General features: G+C 36.3%; 1 protein-coding gene across 9 annotated transcripts in view; it reads left to right on the top strand.

Annotated features, from left to right (window-relative positions):
* The window catches only part of NAALADL2 (N-acetylated alpha-linked acidic dipeptidase like 2), a 421,951-nt gene that overhangs the window by 307,422 nt on the left and 94,250 nt on the right, over positions 1–20,279 (top strand). For all 9 annotated transcript variants that reach the window (XM_042041852.1, XM_042041853.1, XM_042041850.1 and 6 more), the window contains 4 exons: positions 3,803–3,946; positions 12,165–12,257; positions 16,300–16,505; positions 18,018–18,137. In XM_042041852.1, coding sequence (XP_041897786.1) covers positions 3,803–3,946; positions 12,165–12,257; positions 16,300–16,505; positions 18,018–18,137 — 563 coding nt within the window. The remainder of the gene's footprint in view (positions 1–3,802; positions 3,947–12,164; positions 12,258–16,299; positions 16,506–18,017; positions 18,138–20,279) is intronic.

Here is a 20,279-nt window from a genome sequence, read left to right as displayed (position 1 = left end):
CAGCAAAGGTGGGGGGAAGCTGTGTACGAGTTCAAAGCACAAAAAACATAAATGTCTACGACATGTCAGTTTGTACATCTTTGAGTTTGTCATGCTTAATACAAGATCAAGTGCTGACAAAGGACAGTGCAGAGTATGCACTGGGAATGGATAAATGGAATGCACTGCACTAACTGTTCACTTCAGGCAACTGAGTGACAGAACTGTCTTACTTGACCAAACCCATGTTATTCTGTCTTTTATGCTCTAATTTATTCCTGTCACGTGCTGTGAAGTCCTGCTTGGAGTGTCTATTCTCAGCATAAAACTGTTTGTCAAATTTCTATTAAGCTTAAGGTGAAAAATTAATGAGCCATTCACTTCAGATATTTCAAAACTAATACTGCTGTATTATTAATGCAGCAGAAGGTCAAAGATGTGGGTACGTACAATTACGCCCCATTGTTCAGTCGGACTACTTTTTTTGTCTTTATTTTTGGGGGAACATCATTAACAGTGTTTCAGGTCATAGAAGAAATTATTTTGATGAATTCTGTCAGTAAACTTTTTAGACAGTTTTAGTTGTTAACTTTTTGGTTTATCTGATCCTGGCAGAAGGTGCCTTGAATAAACAGATAATGATGACATACAGTGCTCTGTCCAGTCTCACTTTGAATTTGGAATTTAAACAAAAATGAAGAGAAAGTTGATTTATATAGCACAAAACTTCTAAGGGAAATATAAAATACTATTTGCATAATACCGAGGAAGCTGTGGGTGAAGCAATATTTTGGGGCTAGAGAAGTATGACCTTGTGACTAACTCTGATTTTTCAGTCTTCAGAAAAATCACTGAAATGATGATAAACTTGTACTTTAACCTAGAATCGAGTGGGGTATGGTGCACAAGTGTTACTATTAAGTTCAGAAATCTCAGAACGTGTTACCAGTATGTAAGTAAGTAAGTAAGGTAGTAAGTGAAGGAGGACTGTGAAGTGCTGGGTTAGACTGAGCAGTGTGGAAACTGGTGCTCAAGGTTTGAGCTTGGATTGAAAAAGAAAACATCAAACATCAAAAGTCACTGCAGAAGTAGAAATGCAGGCCTTGCTTTCCATGCAGAAACTTTCTAAAGATTGCATCTTTTTGTGCTCCTAAAATTAACTTAATAATTGATTACTGTATTTTCCTGCTCGCTTTACAGTAAGTTCTCCAGAGACTTTCCTAATTAATAGTGGTTCTAGGCCTGGCAGGGTTACGCTGTTAGACTTGCAGAGAAAAAGGAATTCTGCTTCTTGGAAGACTTTCATGCTATAAAACTAAATTTCATTACAAGCAAAATGTCAAATTTAAATTATCCTCGAAGCATTTGTTGTTCCCACAGATCCTGAAAGAGCTCTGTGCTCCCAAGGGTTTGGCACCCAGCAGAGAAAGTGCCAGCAAGAATTGCCAAGTTCTTTCGATACGCTGGCTTTTTTATGAAGTTGCACTGCACTGTTTCACTCTCACTACAGCACCAAGCCCATGAGTATTTAAAAACTGAATGATTAGGCTTTAACTAGAGCCCTAGAAATCTCCAGGATTTAAATGTGCACTGCAGAGATTGGTCTTGAGTGGTTCACTTTCGAAATCTGATCATGATGCATATTGCCTTCCTCAGCCTCCTTAACAAGTGGCAACTAATAAATGCCTGGCAGAGGGAAAGGAACTCCAGCTTTTTCTTTTCACTTCTTTTTTTAAGCATTTTTTAATATTAATTCCAATAGTGCTTTTTTTCTTTGTTAATAGTTTGTCAAGTTCAGTTACTACAGAATTTTATAGAAATCAGGCCTGGAAAAGATGTCAAGAGGTCATCTAATGTAGCACCTTCCCTCAGGGAGGGAATCAGCCATATCTGCATCATTCCTGACAGATGTTTGCTTTCATTTTTCTCTAAAAAGATTTCAGTTGAAGAGATCTTATCACCTGCCTAGTCAAGTCTTCATGAGTTCCTCTATTAGAAAGTTTTTCTTTCAGATAAATCTGCCCAGATAACTTAAATCTGCCTTTCTATAGATTTTTTTTTTCTTTTTCTCCCGTACGTCAAACTCCATCTTTATTGTGAAACGATTAATTTTTAAATACTAAGGGTATATAAAGGAGGGGTTTCTCCTGTAAGCTGTTCTTGAAAGTGTATCTTTCACAGGTTATTCAGGTATGGATCTCAAGTAACTGGAGAAAGGAGAGATTTTCCTCATCTGAAACTTTTTGAGCTTCATTGCTCCTGTAGTACAGTCTGCAGATTGACAAACACTGGACAGAAAATAATGTCTCAATTTCACATCTCTGATGGACTTTTTAGGATTCTTTTTGATTGCAGAAACAGACTTCCAAAGCTTGACCAAAGCGATTTTGCCATCAGTTTACTGAAGTGGCAACTTTAAGAGATTTTGAAGCCAGACAAAATTTGATGAAACAAAGCTTTTTAAAAATTATATTTTGAATGAGCTTTACCTTTCTACTTAAATATTTGTCTGATTCTCTTCAAACTGAGCACTGATAATCTTGCCACTGTGTGTTAAAGTGGAACAACACCTTTTGTCTTTCCATAATTAAATGGTATAGCTTTGGTCGATTTTTGCATTATGATTAAGGGTATACTGTAAAAAGTTTCAGAAGTTCCTAGAACAAAAAGAAAAAAAAAAAAAAGAGGATGTGTCTAGATTTTTTTTTTTAAATGTGATTCAGTAGCAACAGTCCTGATAGTAGTTTTATAGAAGTTTATTTGAAACGTGCTGCTGGTTGCTGATAGCTTTCTCCCTTTGTGCCTGCGCAGAATTTAAAGGATGATGTTGGGTAGTAAAGAACTCAATGTCGACAGGAAGTACAGTGTTTGTTTCACAGAGGTCTCAGGGAGAGGCCTTGTATTCTGAATCTTTAGTTGAAAGTTTGGACATGATTCAGCAGGGGCAGATACACTGGAAGGCTTTGAGGGTGTTTCAGGTTGTGTTAGAGCTGTGTCCTGCCCCAGGCTATCAACCTCTGCTCCTTTTCCATGGTGTGCTTTTCTTCTGCCAGAAGTGTTCTTGCTTTCCATAGGAAGAGATGGTCCCCATATTAGGGCAGCTGAAATAGCTGAGAAAAAGAGGTGTTTTGTGCTGAAGTGCTTCAGAGCATTTCCATGTGCAAAATTAGGCACTTTTTTTTGCCCGGTTCTGTCAGTTGGTCTCCCAAAATACCTCATTATCTCATCAGAAACCTTTCCATGGTCAAATGTTAGGCATGTGTATGGAAACTCACAGTTTTTCAGTTAAAGGGAGATTTTAATATTTGCATGAAACTGCTAATATTGAGAGGTTTGAGTAATGTCTTCTTAACATCTTTAAGCTGTGAATTAGGTATTCTGATGCTTTCTGATCCATATCTTTCTCCACTTGATGTGTGTATTTAGTACCCTCCTATTCCAGACCTCCTCCAGCTGTTCAGTTTTTACTTGAATTTGAAAGTTATTGCTGATCAGTAATTCTGTTTTTCAGTGATTCCTTTAACTACACACCAATTTAATTTGTTGTGTTTAATTCACAATCAAATATCTGCTTGGACTCTTTTAACAGTTTCTTCCTTGTGGAACTATTGCCCAAATACTGTAATATGTTCATGTAATTTTGTAGTACATGTTCTTGAAGAAGCTTTTTTTTTTCAGTATGGTAAGCACAAAACAACAGCTGCTTATCTAAATCACTTATTTGAAGCTATATGGTAGATGTTTGCATTTTTGTATTTGGTTTATGTAGGAGAGAAATCTAATTTTCATTTACTAAATTGCTTTTCTCTTTCTGTTATTTAAGATGGAAGCTACAGGCAAAATCGACTGAACCTCACAACACTTTTGGTACAACCAATTTCTGCAGTGCTTGCCAGAAAACTTGTTTCCCCACCTGAGGACACTGCCCAGAAAGACAGGTGTACTCCCCTCCAGCTGCCAGCTACAGGTAATGCTTTTCAAAGACACTTAACACCTGTGGAATGTTCCTCAAGGACTCCAAATCCACTTTCTGTAACTATACAACTAGGAGGTTTAGCTGATTTGAGGTATGTTTTGCTTAGATGCTTTTTAGAAGAGCCTGTGAACAGTCTAAAACTATGCTCCTAAAATCTGATAGATGGAAGATGTGGTTTAAAAAAAAAAAAAAAATATATATATAAGGCATTGAGCACTAATTCTTAATATTGACTTGAAACCTTCTCTGTGTAGATACCATCACTAGGGAGGGTTTATTAGTGCTGCAGTATGGTTCGTTAGGCCTTGTTGGACTACTAATAATGTGATTTTTAACATTAAGGCATCAGTAACGCTATAATTCTGTGGCTCTTTTTTCTGGTTTTGGAATAACAACACTTAAATTCTAAACATGTCTCTATGTTCCTTAATTTGTTTATTCTGTAGAATAAACAATGTATTGTTATCTGAACCTTCAGGCAGCTTTTTCTCTAAGTTTCACCAGGAAAATGTACATCATGATAAGAGCAAAATACCTTAAATAGAGCCAGATGAATGCATTCATGGTATCTCCCTAGAAATAATGCCATTAGCAAAGTCACACAGATTATTGCTTGAAAAAACTTATTGCTGATGTGGGGGAGGGGGAAAATAAGACTACAGTCTTCCAGCAAAGTTGCTGCACAGTGTTTCATTGAAGGAACATCTTCCAGAGAGCATTCTGGATGAGGTGCATGTTTAAACAGTAATTCAGTTTTGTTTTGTACGTGTCCATCTTTCACCAGAAAAAAAATGTGTATTTTATCATAATGCCTGTTTAAATGAATTGATTCGAAACTGTGGTCTTGGAAGGGAGGAGGCAAATTAATTTTGCCACTGTATCCTGTGCTACACACAGTGATGATAACAGTAAAAACAAATTTTGAGGGCAACCAATGTACTTTCATGTGCTGTATCCCTTGTTTATTGCTTTTGGAAGGTTATTGTGGAATAGGAGTACAATACAACAAGTCATGAAAAAGCTTGATTAATTTTATGACTTGTGTTAGCATACTAAAAAGGAAGGCAGAGGACCTCATGTTTCATGGCTTAAGCTGTTGTGGTTAGGCAGGACTAATGTTGTCCATGCATGGCTGACTAGATATGTTAAAAATGAACTGATTGTCTCCACAACCAGTAGAAAAGAAGAAAAGGTTATTTTGGAAGGAACAAGTGCTTAACCATTCCAGGTAGGATGCATGAAGCTTGTTAGTATTGAAGGAATTTTCAACAGCTGAAGTGCCTGGAGCAAAGCATGAATTTGGGCTGGAAAATGACACTCATTTTAGAAAGATAAAAGGCTGCACAGTGTCTGTTTCTCAAAAAGCTTTGTCTGGAGGCTGCAGGACAGAATCATCTAAAGGGCAGCTTATTCTGCTTTTTCTGTGACAGGTTTAGCATGTCTGTTTTATTTCCCTGAGAAGACAGGTATTCTGTGAGAGCAGAATTTTTGGAAAGAAAGAATATTCCTAGCCAGCAGTGTATTAAGAGCCAGTCCATGTCTGGTTGACTCTGGGTGAACACAACAGCTTGTGTCTGATTTCATGTAAGGTTCTGAACTACAGTAATCCATGTGGGATTTTTAAAAAACTCTCAATTTATTGAGAAAATAGGGACTATAAGAAGAAGCCTTGTATAATTCTGTAATGTACTATGATACATTTTTCCTTGAAGTAATGTGAAGCTGTTGATGTTCTGGAGCACAGAGTGTGCTGTTGTTCAGTAGCAGCCCTAATGGAAGAGAGAAAGAACTGGTCTTTTGATAAGAAATTGTGTATAACTATTTAATAATAGTAATAGCTAAAGAGATAATGCTGAGGACAGCAATGCATTTGAGAAGAGTGAAGGTTGAATTTGCAGTCTTCCTGTTGATTTGAAGAAGCTTAAGAGAGAGATTTCACTTCTGACGTAGGACTCATCATTTATTTGTCAAAAGAGGTGAATGAGCAATTCAGATGATTGGTTGGCTTAAAATTTGTTAGGATAAAATGATCATCATTCTCTCATCAGTATGTTTCAAAAAGCTGAACAGCAGATTCATCAGTAATGATTAAACATTTATATATAGTTTTCTCACATTGCTGCTTTTTTCCCTTAGCCTTGCAGTTTTCAAGAGACAAAATGTGACACAGGGAGTGGGGGGATGGAGGCAAACATCCCAGACAGATCGAGTGCTCAGGACCTACATAGCAAATAGTGGGAATTGAAGTTACCTGTTAGTTTTGTGTTAGGTGAAGTCAGTAATTAAATTTGCTTTTTGTTTGGTATGGTACATTATCGTTAAACCTCATTAATCTGAAATTCTCTGCTCCCATGAACTTTCTCCCAAAGATAGGCAATTAGAATTTCAGAGTGAACTTCTATAGAGAAACTGTAAACTTTTGAAGCTTCCTTTTTTTTTATAAAATCTTACCAGGGTATTTGCTAGAACATGGTGAAGGTTGTTGTAAAACTAAAGCACTCCTATAAACATAAATGAAGAAAGACCTGCTGTGTACAGTGAACTGTCTTTGTTGTTGTTAAGTTTACCACTATTTGGGAGATTGCAGTCATGTACAAATTATCCTTTTCAGTTAAGCTCTTGGGTTTTTAATGTAAATCTATCTAATGGGAATTAATTTACAAAGTGTTTATTGCCACTAATGACCATATACTTTGGTTTGAATGGAAATCCTGGAAGCCTGGTGTTGAAACACATCAGTATGTGTTTAATTTTTCCCTTTGGCTTTAAGTGTCAGTTTTCCTACTCACCTGTCTCATGTCTGAGAAGAGAGCAGATGAGAAAGATCTAGGATTTCAGTAGTGATCAGTCTCCAGGTGTCTGTGGCTCATCCTACTCTTCCATTCTTCCCCTCATTTATGCTGCTGGTCACTCTTGGAGATAAGGACTAGATGACAGGTTGGTGTGACCCAGTATGCCTGAGCAATACAGCTCAATTGGTAGGAAGTGTAATGCAAGCATTCATGCAGTGATCTCACTTAAAAATCCCATTTCTTACCACTTCCTAATGCCTTTTCCTGTGCAATAGGGGTAATTTTTTTTTAATGCTTTAACTTCTAAAATTATAAAACCGAAGCATGAATGGTTTGAGTAACTTGAATGATATCAAACACTGTGTGAATAATAGAGCCAGGTATACAAAGACTCCCAGCATTCTGCTGCAGACAGTAAAATTACTCAGATCAAAATGCTTTTCTAGGTAGAATCTTTTGATCTTTTTTTGGTCTACAAAATACAGTCACTGATCAATACTGAATCATCACAGTGACTGCAGTGCAGAGCTGCATTGTAGGCTGCAAACAAATCTACCTCCTGTAACAAAACGGGTGAGTGGAACAGATAACCAGAACTGACTGTTACTGGAAAGGTTTGTAGCACAACATAATGAATTTTTATGAGACTTTGAACATCTATTTTATGTAGTTCCACATGTCAGATGTTCATTATACCGAGTTTATAGTCAACTCTGATCATGTGAAATTCGAATCATTAATTATACAAGGGGAATAATTGGAAGAGTCCGTTACTTTCCGTATTATACGATCCTCATCCAAGATAAATAAAGTTCTCTGCCAAGTTCTGCACTAGTGCAAATCAAGCCTGTCTTCTTTTCAGTCAGAGGAAGGGCATGGAGTGATAAAGAATATATATCTCCTCCTGTTAAACTACAGCCTTGTGATAATATTATATGTGTTTCTCCTTCGTAGTTTGCTACCTGTCAGAGAAAATAAAAGACTACCATATTTAATAAACTCTGGCTGTGCCATCTCACACTATGATATCAATATGCAAAACAGTACAATAATTTCTGGCTATTTGGACTCTGCTAAACATGAATCCAAGGAAACAAATAGAGAAAGATGCCAGCATACTGTGTGGCAGTGCATGTTATTGTACCTACCAAATCTAGAGTCATAACAGTAGGAAGATAACAAGGTTCTGCAGATGTCTCTTAACTGGCATTTGAAAGAAGAACAAGTTAAATAGGGAACTGATCTAATTCAGACATCCTGTATATGAAAACTTACAGACATTTATACCAGTACTCTTGGATTTTATTTTCATGATCACTTTAAATTCTGTTCGTTTTTTAAACAGAAGTTCATGAGAAGAATTAAGCATGAACAGTGTGAAGCATTTTTTATGTATCTTCTCTCTACTCCCACCTGAAGCCTCAAGAGCTTTTCTAGCAGAATTGTAAATGATTAAGATACATTTTCAGAATTCTGTTCTGCGCCAATATTTTCCTGTGTGATGCTTTGCTTTTGATTGCTATAAAGCAGGTAAAGAATGAAAGTAGTGTGAGGTTATCAAATTCAACTACACCATCTGAAGCATTTTCAATTCTCTTTGATGTTGACTGTGACACATTTATTCTGTATCACATTAGGCCATCCTAGTTTAGAGCCTCCTTAAAGGACTTTATTTTAGGCATTGCTTATTTGCAAACGCTCTTCATCTGAAGTTTTATTTCTGGATTCTTCATTGTAGGTCAGAAAAGATGATCAAATATCACAGAGTTTATTCATTAAGCTCTTGATAGTAGGATTAGGCTTGGAGTCTCAAGATCTGTGAATATTTGTTAAAAAAGGAGAATATGTTGTCAGTAGGCAGCATACTTGATTCATCAGATAGAAATCTATTAGGCGAAAAATATTAGGGATACCAGATTTAGATGGGGAATTGTTTATACACAAAAAAAAGTGAAGGCTTTTCATTACAGGGACATCTGTCTAGGTGTTCTGACATATTCCTGTACAAATAGTTTTATACACACTGTACATTGCATAGATTCAGTATTGATTTTTGCATATGCAATTTGATAGTATCACAAAATATTTTTCTGAGATTATATGCATTATTAAGTATATGCATTTTCTATTTATTCACTTTTTTAAGTGTATCATGTTGCATGCAGTGTTTTTTGTATGTAAGTCCTGCTGTTACATAAATGCGTGTGATGATTATATTTCTTCACTTAAAGTTCTGTGTTTGAACTTAATTTAAAACTGACATAAAATACGTAGTAGATAAGGTTTTGCACTCAAATTGATATGATGATCTGTCAAGTGCAGTTCAGCTCAATTAGTGTCCCCTAAGTCACATGACCATGGATGTTTGATAATGTTTGAAATCTCTAGTTCAGTTGTGATTTCAGACTGATATGTGTTTATTCAGGTGTTGATTTCAACAGGAGCTATCTGAAAAACTGTATTACTTGAAGTTATTCAATGTACCTTATTTCTGCAGTCTACTGAAATAACATCTGGTTTTATGATCCAGGAGCTATTCCATTGAAATCAGTTAATACTTGATTTTTTCTATACTGGAGTTAAATGTGCATGTAGGGAAATCTTGGTCAATGAGTAGCAAAAAATCTTGTCAAATGAATTCAGTTTTCAAACCTGAGTCCCTAAAGATGCTTTTTAAAATCCAGTACTCAAATGCTCAGAAAATTGTCTGCTTAGTGGTATTTAGCATGATCAGGCAAGAATTAACCAACATGTTTGAAAATTAGGTTAAAGCTTATACTCCTGTATGTATGAGCCTGGGATTACAAGCAAAAAAAAGAAGCAAGCATAACACATGTTCTTTTAACATAACTACTGCAAATAGAAGGTTTTTCTCATCCGAAGTACTAAAATTGTCAGTCAAATGAGAGGAAAAGTAGCCATGGATTTCTAAAAATAACTATATAAATGTGAGGGGAGAATGTAGTCATTTGGTATTAGACAATTTACAGATTCCAAGTCAGGGAAGAAATAAAAAAAGTAGCAGTAAATATGTTTGTGTTCTTCTATTCCAGAGCTTACATAAAGACAGTGTATCCTGAATAATGTTAAGGTAGAGTCTCCTCATAGCTTTCCAGAGAATACAGAAAAAAAAAAAAAAAAAAAAAAAAAAGGTGCAAGTTGTCAAGATCCTTAAAATACAGTGTTAGGATGAGAGGTTTGTTGTCAGAACTGTTTAGAGAGGGGATTAAATTTCGCTTCTGCTGTATACTCCAAAGAGTAGTTTCAGCCTTTTCATCTGGTGTTCTAAGCCTTTAAGCCCAAGTCACTTTAAGCTGACTACTGTGTTACATGACTATTAACTCAAGTATCTGATTTTAGAATATGTGTATTGCCAGAAGTTAATTTTCTGTGTCTTTATTGTCAGCTGGAGACTGGATAGCTGATGTCGATTAAGGAAAAACAGTGAAGTCAGTTGTCTTCAAAAGGATTTATCTTCTTTTTGTCTGAGAAGGGGCCTGAAGGAACAAACATCTAAAGTGTTGTAGGAAAAGGAAAGGAGATCACTTTTGACTTTAAAATATCTTTTTTTAAGAAGAGTGAATTGGCTCTAGAATGGTTGTAGGTGAGAAACAACAGCAAGAAGTAACTTGCATAGTTTAGATTAAATTTAAGATGCTTAATCAACATAGACGGCTTGAGCTGTTTCCACTTGTTTTAAAAGACCCTTTGGGAATCCTTTGGGGTATTTTTTTTAATGATTTTTTTTTTTTTTAAATTCTAAAATAATATCTGTGCATTTATTGAACAAACACGATTCATTTACATGGCATTAATAAATCTTACAGTAACTTACATCAGAAGAGCAAAGTTAATTATATGTCAAATAAAATATTAACTTGCTGTGATTGTTGCAAAGTCATGTGCCGGGGTTTATTTTTAATTAACTGCTTGTCTTGCATTTTCCTTACTGGTTTGTTCAAGCAAAATCAGAATTGTCGTAGAGCAGACACCTGTTGATAACAGAAAAGGTTTTGTCTGAATAAAAATAGAATAAATATTGCTAGTACATTTTTTTTTTAAACAAAGATCCTAGCAGTTGGCTTGCTTTTTTCAAAAACCAATGAAGACTAGTGAATTCAAATATATTTTATTTTATTTTTAATAGGATTTTAAAGTAAATTTACCATATGAACCAGCAAATGAACCCTGAAGAACAGTAACGATGTGTTGGTTTTATTTCACACGTTGCAGTAAACTCCCCACTTGCATATTCTGTGCATCTTGGGGAAAGAAAGCCTGGGAAGAAACAGTTACCAGATCTGTGGGAGGATAATAGCCTGGGACATAGAGAGCAGAATGCTCTGTGGAATATTTTAATTTCGGTCTGTGGCAGCTGGGGTATGGACATGGAAGGAATTCTGTCACAGAGATGCCTTCAAGCACAGTTCTGCCACAGGGCTGGAGCATTTGTGGATGGAGGAGGATCTCCCTGCAGGTCTGGGGTCAGGCACTGGTTCTTGTCACACAACTGCTACTTGTTAACTTCCAAGCAGTTTAGGACATTTTCATTTCTCTGTGATAGAAGTTATGACATTTTAAGTGAGCTGGATGTTAACACAATCTGTTACCATGCAAATTAAACGTTTGGAAGGTGTCAGCAGCTCCCCATGGTTGGTTGGTTGGTTTCCACTGTCACAAACTGCAGGAACTCATGTGGTTACTGTGTCCCACCTTCTTTTCATCTATTTAAACTCAGACATTTACTTTACTCTGGCTTTATTCTGTGCTGCAGTCTCAACTGGCAATGCAAGTTCCTTACATTTTAGCAGCTTTTGAAGTTGTTCTGCGTTTGTATTTGCACCATTTTCTCATCTGATACCAGCTAAGCCAAAAACCTGGGCTGCTGTGGGCATATGTTCATAAGGGTACCACCAAAGGCTGTGCTGGCAAAGCTGTGGGGAGCTCTGACTGTTCCCATCTGATTTAACCTAGGGGTTTTTCTCCAGAAGGAAATGTAATACAAACCAGCTATAATTTGGTGAACATTACTGATAGATTGACCTGGGTGAAGGATTAGGTGAGAAAAACCTATGAAGATTAAGGCCAATTTCGTTATCACAGAGTTATGTAAATCCTACTCTTTTAAATTTTTCCTTCTGTTGTATTCTGGCAGCATTTATTGAGTGAATTCAATGATCTTTTAACTCAAGGAGTAGAGATCTCTTTTGAGATTCTGGCTTTGAATCATGCTGCTAAAAGGGGACTAAGAAAATAATGTCATATTTCATGTTCTGATCTGTGGTTCCTCTTAATTTTTTGCTCTTTTAACCTTTTTTTTTTTTTTTATGTGTGTGCAATTTATATATGTGGCCTGTACATTTCTTGGCTAAATAAATAAGTTTAACATTTTCTTTTTTTTTTTTATCTTTTAACAGGCAAAAAAACAATCAGTCTGAACATTCAGTCAGTCACAACTTACAAGACCATTTCTAATGTCATTGGATATTTAAAAGGAGCTGTATTTCCTGGTAAGTATCCCTTTGTCATTTGTATTGATTATTTGTTTCATGATGGCTGAGAGTCATAGCTGGGATCAGGATCCTATTTTGCCAGATAATTCATTAATACAGAGGAAGGAAAAAGACTTTTTTGTAGCCATTTTGTAATTTATGACAGGAAAGAACGTGAGGGTTAAAGCATGATCTGAAGGGGATATTGTAGTTACAAAAAGCATATTTTTACACAAGCAGCAGGTGTTGCACATGGAGCACAGAGAGTATCAGTAGTTTGTACCAAGTAACTGTGGTATTTCATTTTAATATGTTTTTAACACTTGCTGCTGCCTTATTTTGTGTTTCAGTCATGCCTTAAGCTAGTTTTATACAGTTCTATGAATAATAATTACTGTTCTCCATGTCTGATAATTGAACAATAAGACTCTAAGTGCAACTGGGACATAAAGCACAACCCCCCTCTGTCCTTTGATGCTGTACATAGATAATGTTGTAATCAGGATATCATATGATCATTTTGAGATTATTTTGTTAGTAAGTGAATTTACCTAAAAGGTGAAGGGTTTCTGCAACATGAATGAATGCTGGTTACTTACATAGTGCAAACAGTTCCTGGTGTGCAGATGTTCATCAAAACATCATCATGCTTGCCTTAATACTATTTTATTAGGTTATGAAGAAAGAATGGTAATTTATTTACAGTCCCTTAGGAGGTGGGCCAGTCATTTCATATTTTAAGTAATGGAAAGAAGGAGGTGGAAAAAATTTTATTCCTGTTGGTGAATTAACGACTCAGTTTTGTGTGTGCAGAACGCCGTACTTCTCGCCAGAATTTTTGTTTAAAGCAACAGAGGAAGCAATTAGCTCAGTGAATTTCATTTCTATGAAGGATTTAATTTCCTTGATGAATTTGAAGTTACCAGTCTGCTATTATTAATGTTTTGCAAATAGCTGTCATGGAATTGGAAAGGCAGAAAGTGCCATGTTTAGACATTCTGTCTGCTGAATTCTGAAAGAGGCAAGAAAAAGAATAATAAGTGTGCTTCAGTTTCTGTTTAACAAGTCTTCTATCTTCTCTATATCTGAACTTTTCATCTTATTACTACATTTTTAATCAGAAACTAATTTTAGAAGGTTTGCCAATAATGTAAGGATTTATAAATAAGTGAAATAAGTGAAGTCAGTGGCAGTATCCAGATGGCAACAATTTGTCTCATGGATGTCTGGCTCAACAAGGGCCATAACAACTGTCTTCTAGCATAGGCACAAGTTAAATGTCTAATGCACTGTAATGTTTTGTACAGAACTGATGTTAAACCTTTGTTTCTTTCTCTACTCCTCCTGGTTGACACTACAGTCATTCCTCCTCAATTGCTTTGAATCTTGATATTTTCATGGCATTGGTTCTCTGTCATTTTGATGGGGTGTTGCTCGTTTCATACGCATGAAATACTCACCTTTATGATCACAGAAGTACAGAAAGAAGGCAAAATTTATCATTAGTGCCTAATGAAAGACTGCAGAGCATCACCAAGGGTGGAATTTATTTCTTTTTGCTTAAAGACCACCTAACACACGCAGAGAAGCACATCTCTGTAATGGTGACCTTAGCTGGCATTTGCTCTGAGGAGTAGGAACGAGCATCTGAAATGTAACTGAGATGTTAAAATATTTAGGAGTAGATGAAATGTGATAGTTGGTAGCATTTTTAAACCCAAAAAATGCAACAATGATTTTCTGTTGGACATGGTTAAAAATGGGATGTATAACAAGAAAAGACAGGATAAAGAGACTATTTTTAATGATAAATCCCTGTTGTCAAGCCCATCACTACCTTGAACACTATCCTGTCTTATCACCTCCAAGGGTATCTGATGGATATTTTTTCTCTATCTCTAGTCCTTTCTCTTTTCTTTTTTTTTTTTTTTTTTTTTTTGCCATGTGATTCTGAGAAAGGACAGCTGCTTCCCCTGCAAGCATGACCATCCTTTCTCCTATGCTTTTCCTTTAGTCATTTGCTTTAGGGTATTGCCTCTCTTTGAGGGAGAGATGTGCAAAGAAGAATTTCAAAGACACCAGCTGTTAGTTTTGCCCCTGCTCATTCAGCTGGCATCTCCAGCAGTAAGTTGCTGCTTGCAGCTCCTTCTCCATCAAAATATCCTGCATTATTTTAATAAGGGCTCTCTCCTTTCACACAGTCTTATCACAGGCTAAACAGAAATTATTATACAGGGCAAGCATTGATCCTGTCTGATCCGTCTGTGTTAGTGGCACGTTCTTTAATGGCCTAGAGGCCTGTAAGGCCATTCATTTTGGTTCCTAATTCCTGTCATTAAATGAGTGGAAGATTCTGGTTTTTCATTGTCAGTGTAACCTGTAATTAAGCGTTTCATGGTGGAACAGGCAAGTCGTAAAATTATGTGATTTAGATTTCATTTTGTTACATTAAATCATTATATAAGTCTAGACTGACACTTTCTGTATCTGTTTTTTCAAAGAAATTCTCATTTCCACCCCCCCAAGCAGTAGATTGAAAACGTTGGGTTATAGGTACATACCAGATCCTCTCTTTGGGTAAAGCATTTTTGATTCCTTAATAAACAACATGCTTAAATATTTTGTTGAACAGTACTGGTAAAACTCCAGTTTGATAGAGAATGCTTTTATAATCAAAGTGTTCTATTAATATTGTTTCCAGGGAGCAGTCACTGCAAAACATACTGAGTAGATATTTTAATTTTATAAGAAAATACAAAATGTGGGCAACTATCTTAATCCACTTGGCTAAAGAAAGAAAAAGAAAACTTTTGAAAGCAAAATGGCAGAGATTGCTGTGGATCTGGCATCACTTGATAACTGTTCTTCTATTGTCTGTCAGTATCCTGAAATAGGGAAGGAACACCTTTAAAAGTCTAGATCTGGACCAGAAGGAGACTTTACAAAATACCAGGACAAAACCAGTAAGCAATCCTTCAAAGAGGGTTGTGAATTTATCTCACACAGAAGGTGTAATAGTTTAACAGCTCATTCAGAATAACTCTGCTTTGACTTCTTGACAAGCCTCAGTCACACCAGTCAGTCATGTTATGTCATAACACATCGGTTCTAGAATAAAATAAGGGGATTTTTTTCCCTTGTGAGTGGTATTAGGGTTATACATAATGTCTTGAGAGATGAAGATTTAATTTCATTTATCTGGAAAAATTGTTGGGTTTTTTTTTTGGGGGGGGGGGAGGGGGGTGGTTTGTGAGTAACCATAGGCATGTTCTCTATTTCAGGTTGAAACTTCTTGCTTTTCATTCTATAGATGCTTTCTGCCAGCATTAACACAGCTGCTAGGTGTGACTTACCATTTCTGTATCATTCATTATCTCTATCCCTCTGTCATGTCTCCTCTCTGAACCTGCAGTCCAGGTATTTTAATGTCTCCTTCCACGGAAGGCTAAGTCCTGATCTCTAATTTGGCTGCCAGCTGCTCAACTGCTGTTTCTGCCATGTCTTTTTTGAGATAGGGTGGGGAGCACTGAACACAGTCTTCCAGGTGAGGGAGTACTAATACTCTGTGTATTTTCTTTATGTTTCCCATTGTACTGCCACACCTTTTTTTATATTTTTTTTGGATGCTAATGTGTATTGAAGATCATTTCCTGCTTATTATTTTGTAGTTTTTTTCATAAAAATCTACTGTGAGCATGGAAATTTTAGATTGTTTATATGACCTAGTCCTGGCTGTTAAAATGATCTCTATCAGATCTATAAGGAAAGCAATAAGCAAACAATGAAGGCAAGGGCATGGGGATTAATTTAGGAAACTATATACATATATTTATTTACTAGTTCATTTTTAACTAGTACTCACAGTTTTGTGTATATTTGTTGTATGATTGTCTTGTATATATGATCGTGTACATTTTTGTAGACAGCTTTGTGTTGCATTAATGACATTACACACTACTAATACAGTTCATTTTTAGGGTTATTTGGAATTCTTTTAATCTGAGTATCCAGAAAAAAAAAAATTATTGTTTTTTGGGGTTTTTTTTATTCCTCATTTCAGACAGATACGTCGTCGTTGGAAGCCATCACAGCAGTCTGAAGGGTTATGGTGGGCAAGGATGGGCCAGCAGCACTGCTGTCATCACAGCACTGCTCCAAGCCCTGATGGCAGAGGTGAAAAGGGGCTGGAGGCCTGACCGGACCGTGGTCTTCTGCTCGTGGGGAGGAACAGCCTTTGGGAACATCGGCTCCTACGAGTGGGCCGAGGTAAAACAGCTTTAGGAGGATCATTGCAATAAGGATTACTTCTGCTGAAGGCATGGAAACAGTATGAAATTACCACATGGAAATTGGGGCTCATTAACTGGTCTCTGAGGTCTGTCTGCGTTCATTCGTGTACCACATAGCAAATGCAGGGGAAACATCTTTGGAAGCTGTTCCTGGGGATAATGAGATGGCAGGATGTGGCCATGGCTGTGGAGGTTGCACATACAGCACCTTTGGGATCTGATTTCCCTCTCTAATTCAGCACAGCATTGTGAAAGGGCATTGCCAGGGTTTGACAAAGGGAGGAAAACCTCAAAAAACAACATAGGCCCAGGAACAGCTTAGAGAGCTTTTTCACCTTCTTGAGGGTTTAATATTTAATCATTTTTAATTGATGGGCTTAGTGTGGGGAGAAGTGAATCAAGAGAGGAAGAAGAGAACCATGCCATGGTTTACATTAACTAGATAAACCTTGCACTGTCTCCATGGCTGGTGCTGATTCACTTCTCACAGATTTGTGTTTAGGAGTTGGGTAGAATCCGGAACAGAAAATTCCTTGGGCTTTTACTTTCAACTTAATAGGAATCAGCTGAGTGAAAGAAAATACTTCAAAAAGTATTGATGATCATACATGGCTAAAGTGGACTTTGGGTCATAAATTAAAGGAGTAGCTGGCAGAGAGTTTCATGGCTGCTTTTCCAACTCTAATGGTTCAATGAATTAAAACAGTAGATAAAATGACGAGTTAATTGCTTTTTACCGTGCGTAAGAAGCAGACAGCCTTTATTGAAATTTCATACTTCCAACATGATTATTCTTCAGAAACAAGAGGGGGTGAAAAAATCAAATTGAAAAGATCCAGGCTGGAAGCAAAATTTGTTAGGTTCCACTTCAAGTCAGCTTTGCATCAGATGTAATTGAGTTACACCCCTTCTGTTTAATATAAAGAGCCACTTCATGCAAAGAGGAACTCATTACTGAGAAGGCAAAGGGGATCCTTTTAAAAAAGAGATAATAATTGAAACAGTTTGTACATGCTATTTTTATAGTCTAAAATATAATAAAATGAAAACACTGGAAAAGTTATGCAATTCATATCTGAATTTGGTCTCTAAATATTTGAGTCCTGTAACTGTTGATAATGACTGCTTTTGAAGTTTGTCTACTGTCAGGCTTAAGTTTAAAAGGCCATCATGTTGTTTCACAGTGTGTAATGTTTTCATTTTGGCCTTACAAGTGTAGTAATTTTTAATTCCTCCCAGACCTGTTTGCATTTTCTTTAGATGATGTGTGAAATGGAATTATAACTTCTGCTATGTAGAGAAATAGCACTAAGATATTGTTTGAAGTTCACAAGAGCATATTGTAAGAAGCAGTGGTTAACTAATACTCCAGGCATCACAGAGGAGGGAAATGTAGGGTGCAGTTTTCCCCTAGAAGGAACCAAAAGAATAAAACCAGCCTTAATTATAATGATGCATAGTAGTAACCATTCTTCTGCTTTTCTTGTAGGATCTCAAGAACGTTCTTCAAAGAAATGTTGTGGCCTACGTTAGCCTCCATAATCCAGTCACAGGCAACTCAACTTTACACCCTGTTGCATCCCCTTCTCTTCAGCAGCTGGCAGCAGAGGTTAGAAATAAAATATTTGGCTTCATGTGTGGTTTATGAAGTTACATGGTTAATCCCCTTAAAATCAGTTGGCAGTAGACAACGATACGTGGAAGTTGTTTTGAGAATTTTAACCTCACAAATACACATGAAGTGTTTTTTACTAAGTAAGCAGTTAAATTTTATTTTGAAAAATCATGGATTAAGAGGTTGGAAGGGATAACTTGTTTTTACCTGTTCATTATACAAAGCCTCACCATACTTTCATGCCCTACAGCTTTTTTTACCTTTTGACAAGTTTAACATATTTGTTGTTCTTAAGCACAGAGCACATTTTTCTCATCCCATTGAGGTCTTTCCAGGCTGTTTCTCAATTTAAACCTGTGTATTTTCCAGATGTAACATGACACATGGGGAGAGTGTTACTCTTACCATAATAAATACTGTCTAAAGTGAGTATGTCAGGTTCAGTGCTCAGCGATGCCTTTGCAGCTCATCTGGAGTCAGAATATTCCATGGTTGCATTGGTGTAAGGGCACATAGCCCTTAAACTAATGACCTTATTGCTGTTCCTGAGGGTTCTGAAATTATCAATATTTGACATGAATGGAAAACAGTATAAGGCACATTCTAAATGATAAAACCAGTTTGAAGTGATATGCATGAAATGGAGTTCAGTTTGACTTTCATAAATTATGCTTTTTAGATGTTTTTTCAGTAAGTTTGCCAAACACTCTGATGTTTCTTTGACTTGCCTCTGAAGCATTTGTTAATAAACACTCATCAAAGCAGCATCTTGGATTAAATGCAGTTTAAGACTGATCTGGCTTGGCAATTGTTCAACTAAGTTAGTAAAATGATATCAGTAAATTGCTTCTTAGCAATGTCTTAACCACTTCTCCTGTCCAGTGATTAAGTGGTAATTTCCTCATGGAAAGAATCTGCATTTTTCTGTGCAAGTATTATGAGAAATGTGATGCAACATTGTTTAAGAGAAAAGAAAAAAGCTTCAATTTGTGGAAAATTATTTATAATGTTATATATGTGAGTCTTTAGGTGTTATGGATATGTCAATTCAAATTTTATTATCAGTTTTAATATTGTATTTGCAAGAAATACTATCCTGAAAAGTTGCTAGCCTTTTGCTAACCTAGTGGTGTTGGCAGTTCTGTCTCCATTAAAACAAGTATTTGCCATTTAAGGGAGTAAGTTTATTACATTAGGTCCTTGAGCTATTTGGTTTTTCCTCATTTTATTTCTTTGACTTCACAACACGATCCATGGCAGTGATCTGAAAACTAAATTGTCTGGAGCTTTGCAGCAGTCTCTTTATTGTCTATTTTTCACTTTATTAAGACTTGATTCTTTCATTCTAATAAATGTCATGTTAGTATGAGTGTTGCATTCATGCCCTCTATTTCGGAGAGGAAGCAAAGGAAATCTATTTTGCACTTCTACTTTATTTCTGTGGTGTTTTAATATTTTGTAATTCTGGTAATAGCAGTTGTGTTCTGTTCAGCAGTATGGACAGAGCCCCTTTTAGCAGCCTTGCCTTGCAACTGTTAATTAGTAACACATGACCAGAACTTTTTTTTTAGTCCCAGTAAACACCTTCCACCTCACTTCTGTTTCTTTAATTTTGAGAATGTATCCCTTCTGCAAGTTTACCCTAAAGCCCCATTTAAAGAATAAAGGTTAAAATGCCTGGGAGAATTTTATCTGTATGGCTTTCCTTTCTGTAGTATTTATAATTAATATAACTGTCATATAGTTTGTGACATTAAAAAGGTTTGCGGGAATTATTGCTTCCAAATGCTGGCTAGATTTCTGAATTCATGTCAAATGTATTGACAGTGATGGAACAGCCCAGCACAGATCTTCATTTGTTCCCATGGGTGCTCACAATGTGTCCAGAAGATTTTCTCTGGAAAACTGATCTGCTTATAAAGAATATTGATATTACTTCCAGCACTTGCCAGGAAGACAGTGTAATTACAGATTACCTCTAAGTTATGATAGTGCAAATGGAGTGAGATGTGACTTTTTGGAGCACATCTCATCTTGAAGACATTGTGAGTCTATTCACATGAGGTTCTTGTTACAGGTGCAGGCTGCAAAGATGAGCTTAAAAATTCTAATGAGAGAAAAGGATCATTTTAATTT

This window comes from Corvus kubaryi, unplaced genomic scaffold, assembly GCF_017639235.1.
Source record: "Corvus kubaryi isolate FWS band 111438036 unplaced genomic scaffold, C.kubaryi_AGA036_p1.0 37397, whole genome shotgun sequence".
Taxonomy (NCBI): Eukaryota; Metazoa; Chordata; class Aves; order Passeriformes; family Corvidae; genus Corvus; species Corvus kubaryi.
The sequence above is the reverse complement of the archived record's forward strand: the minus strand, read 5'-3'. Positions and strand labels throughout refer to the sequence as shown.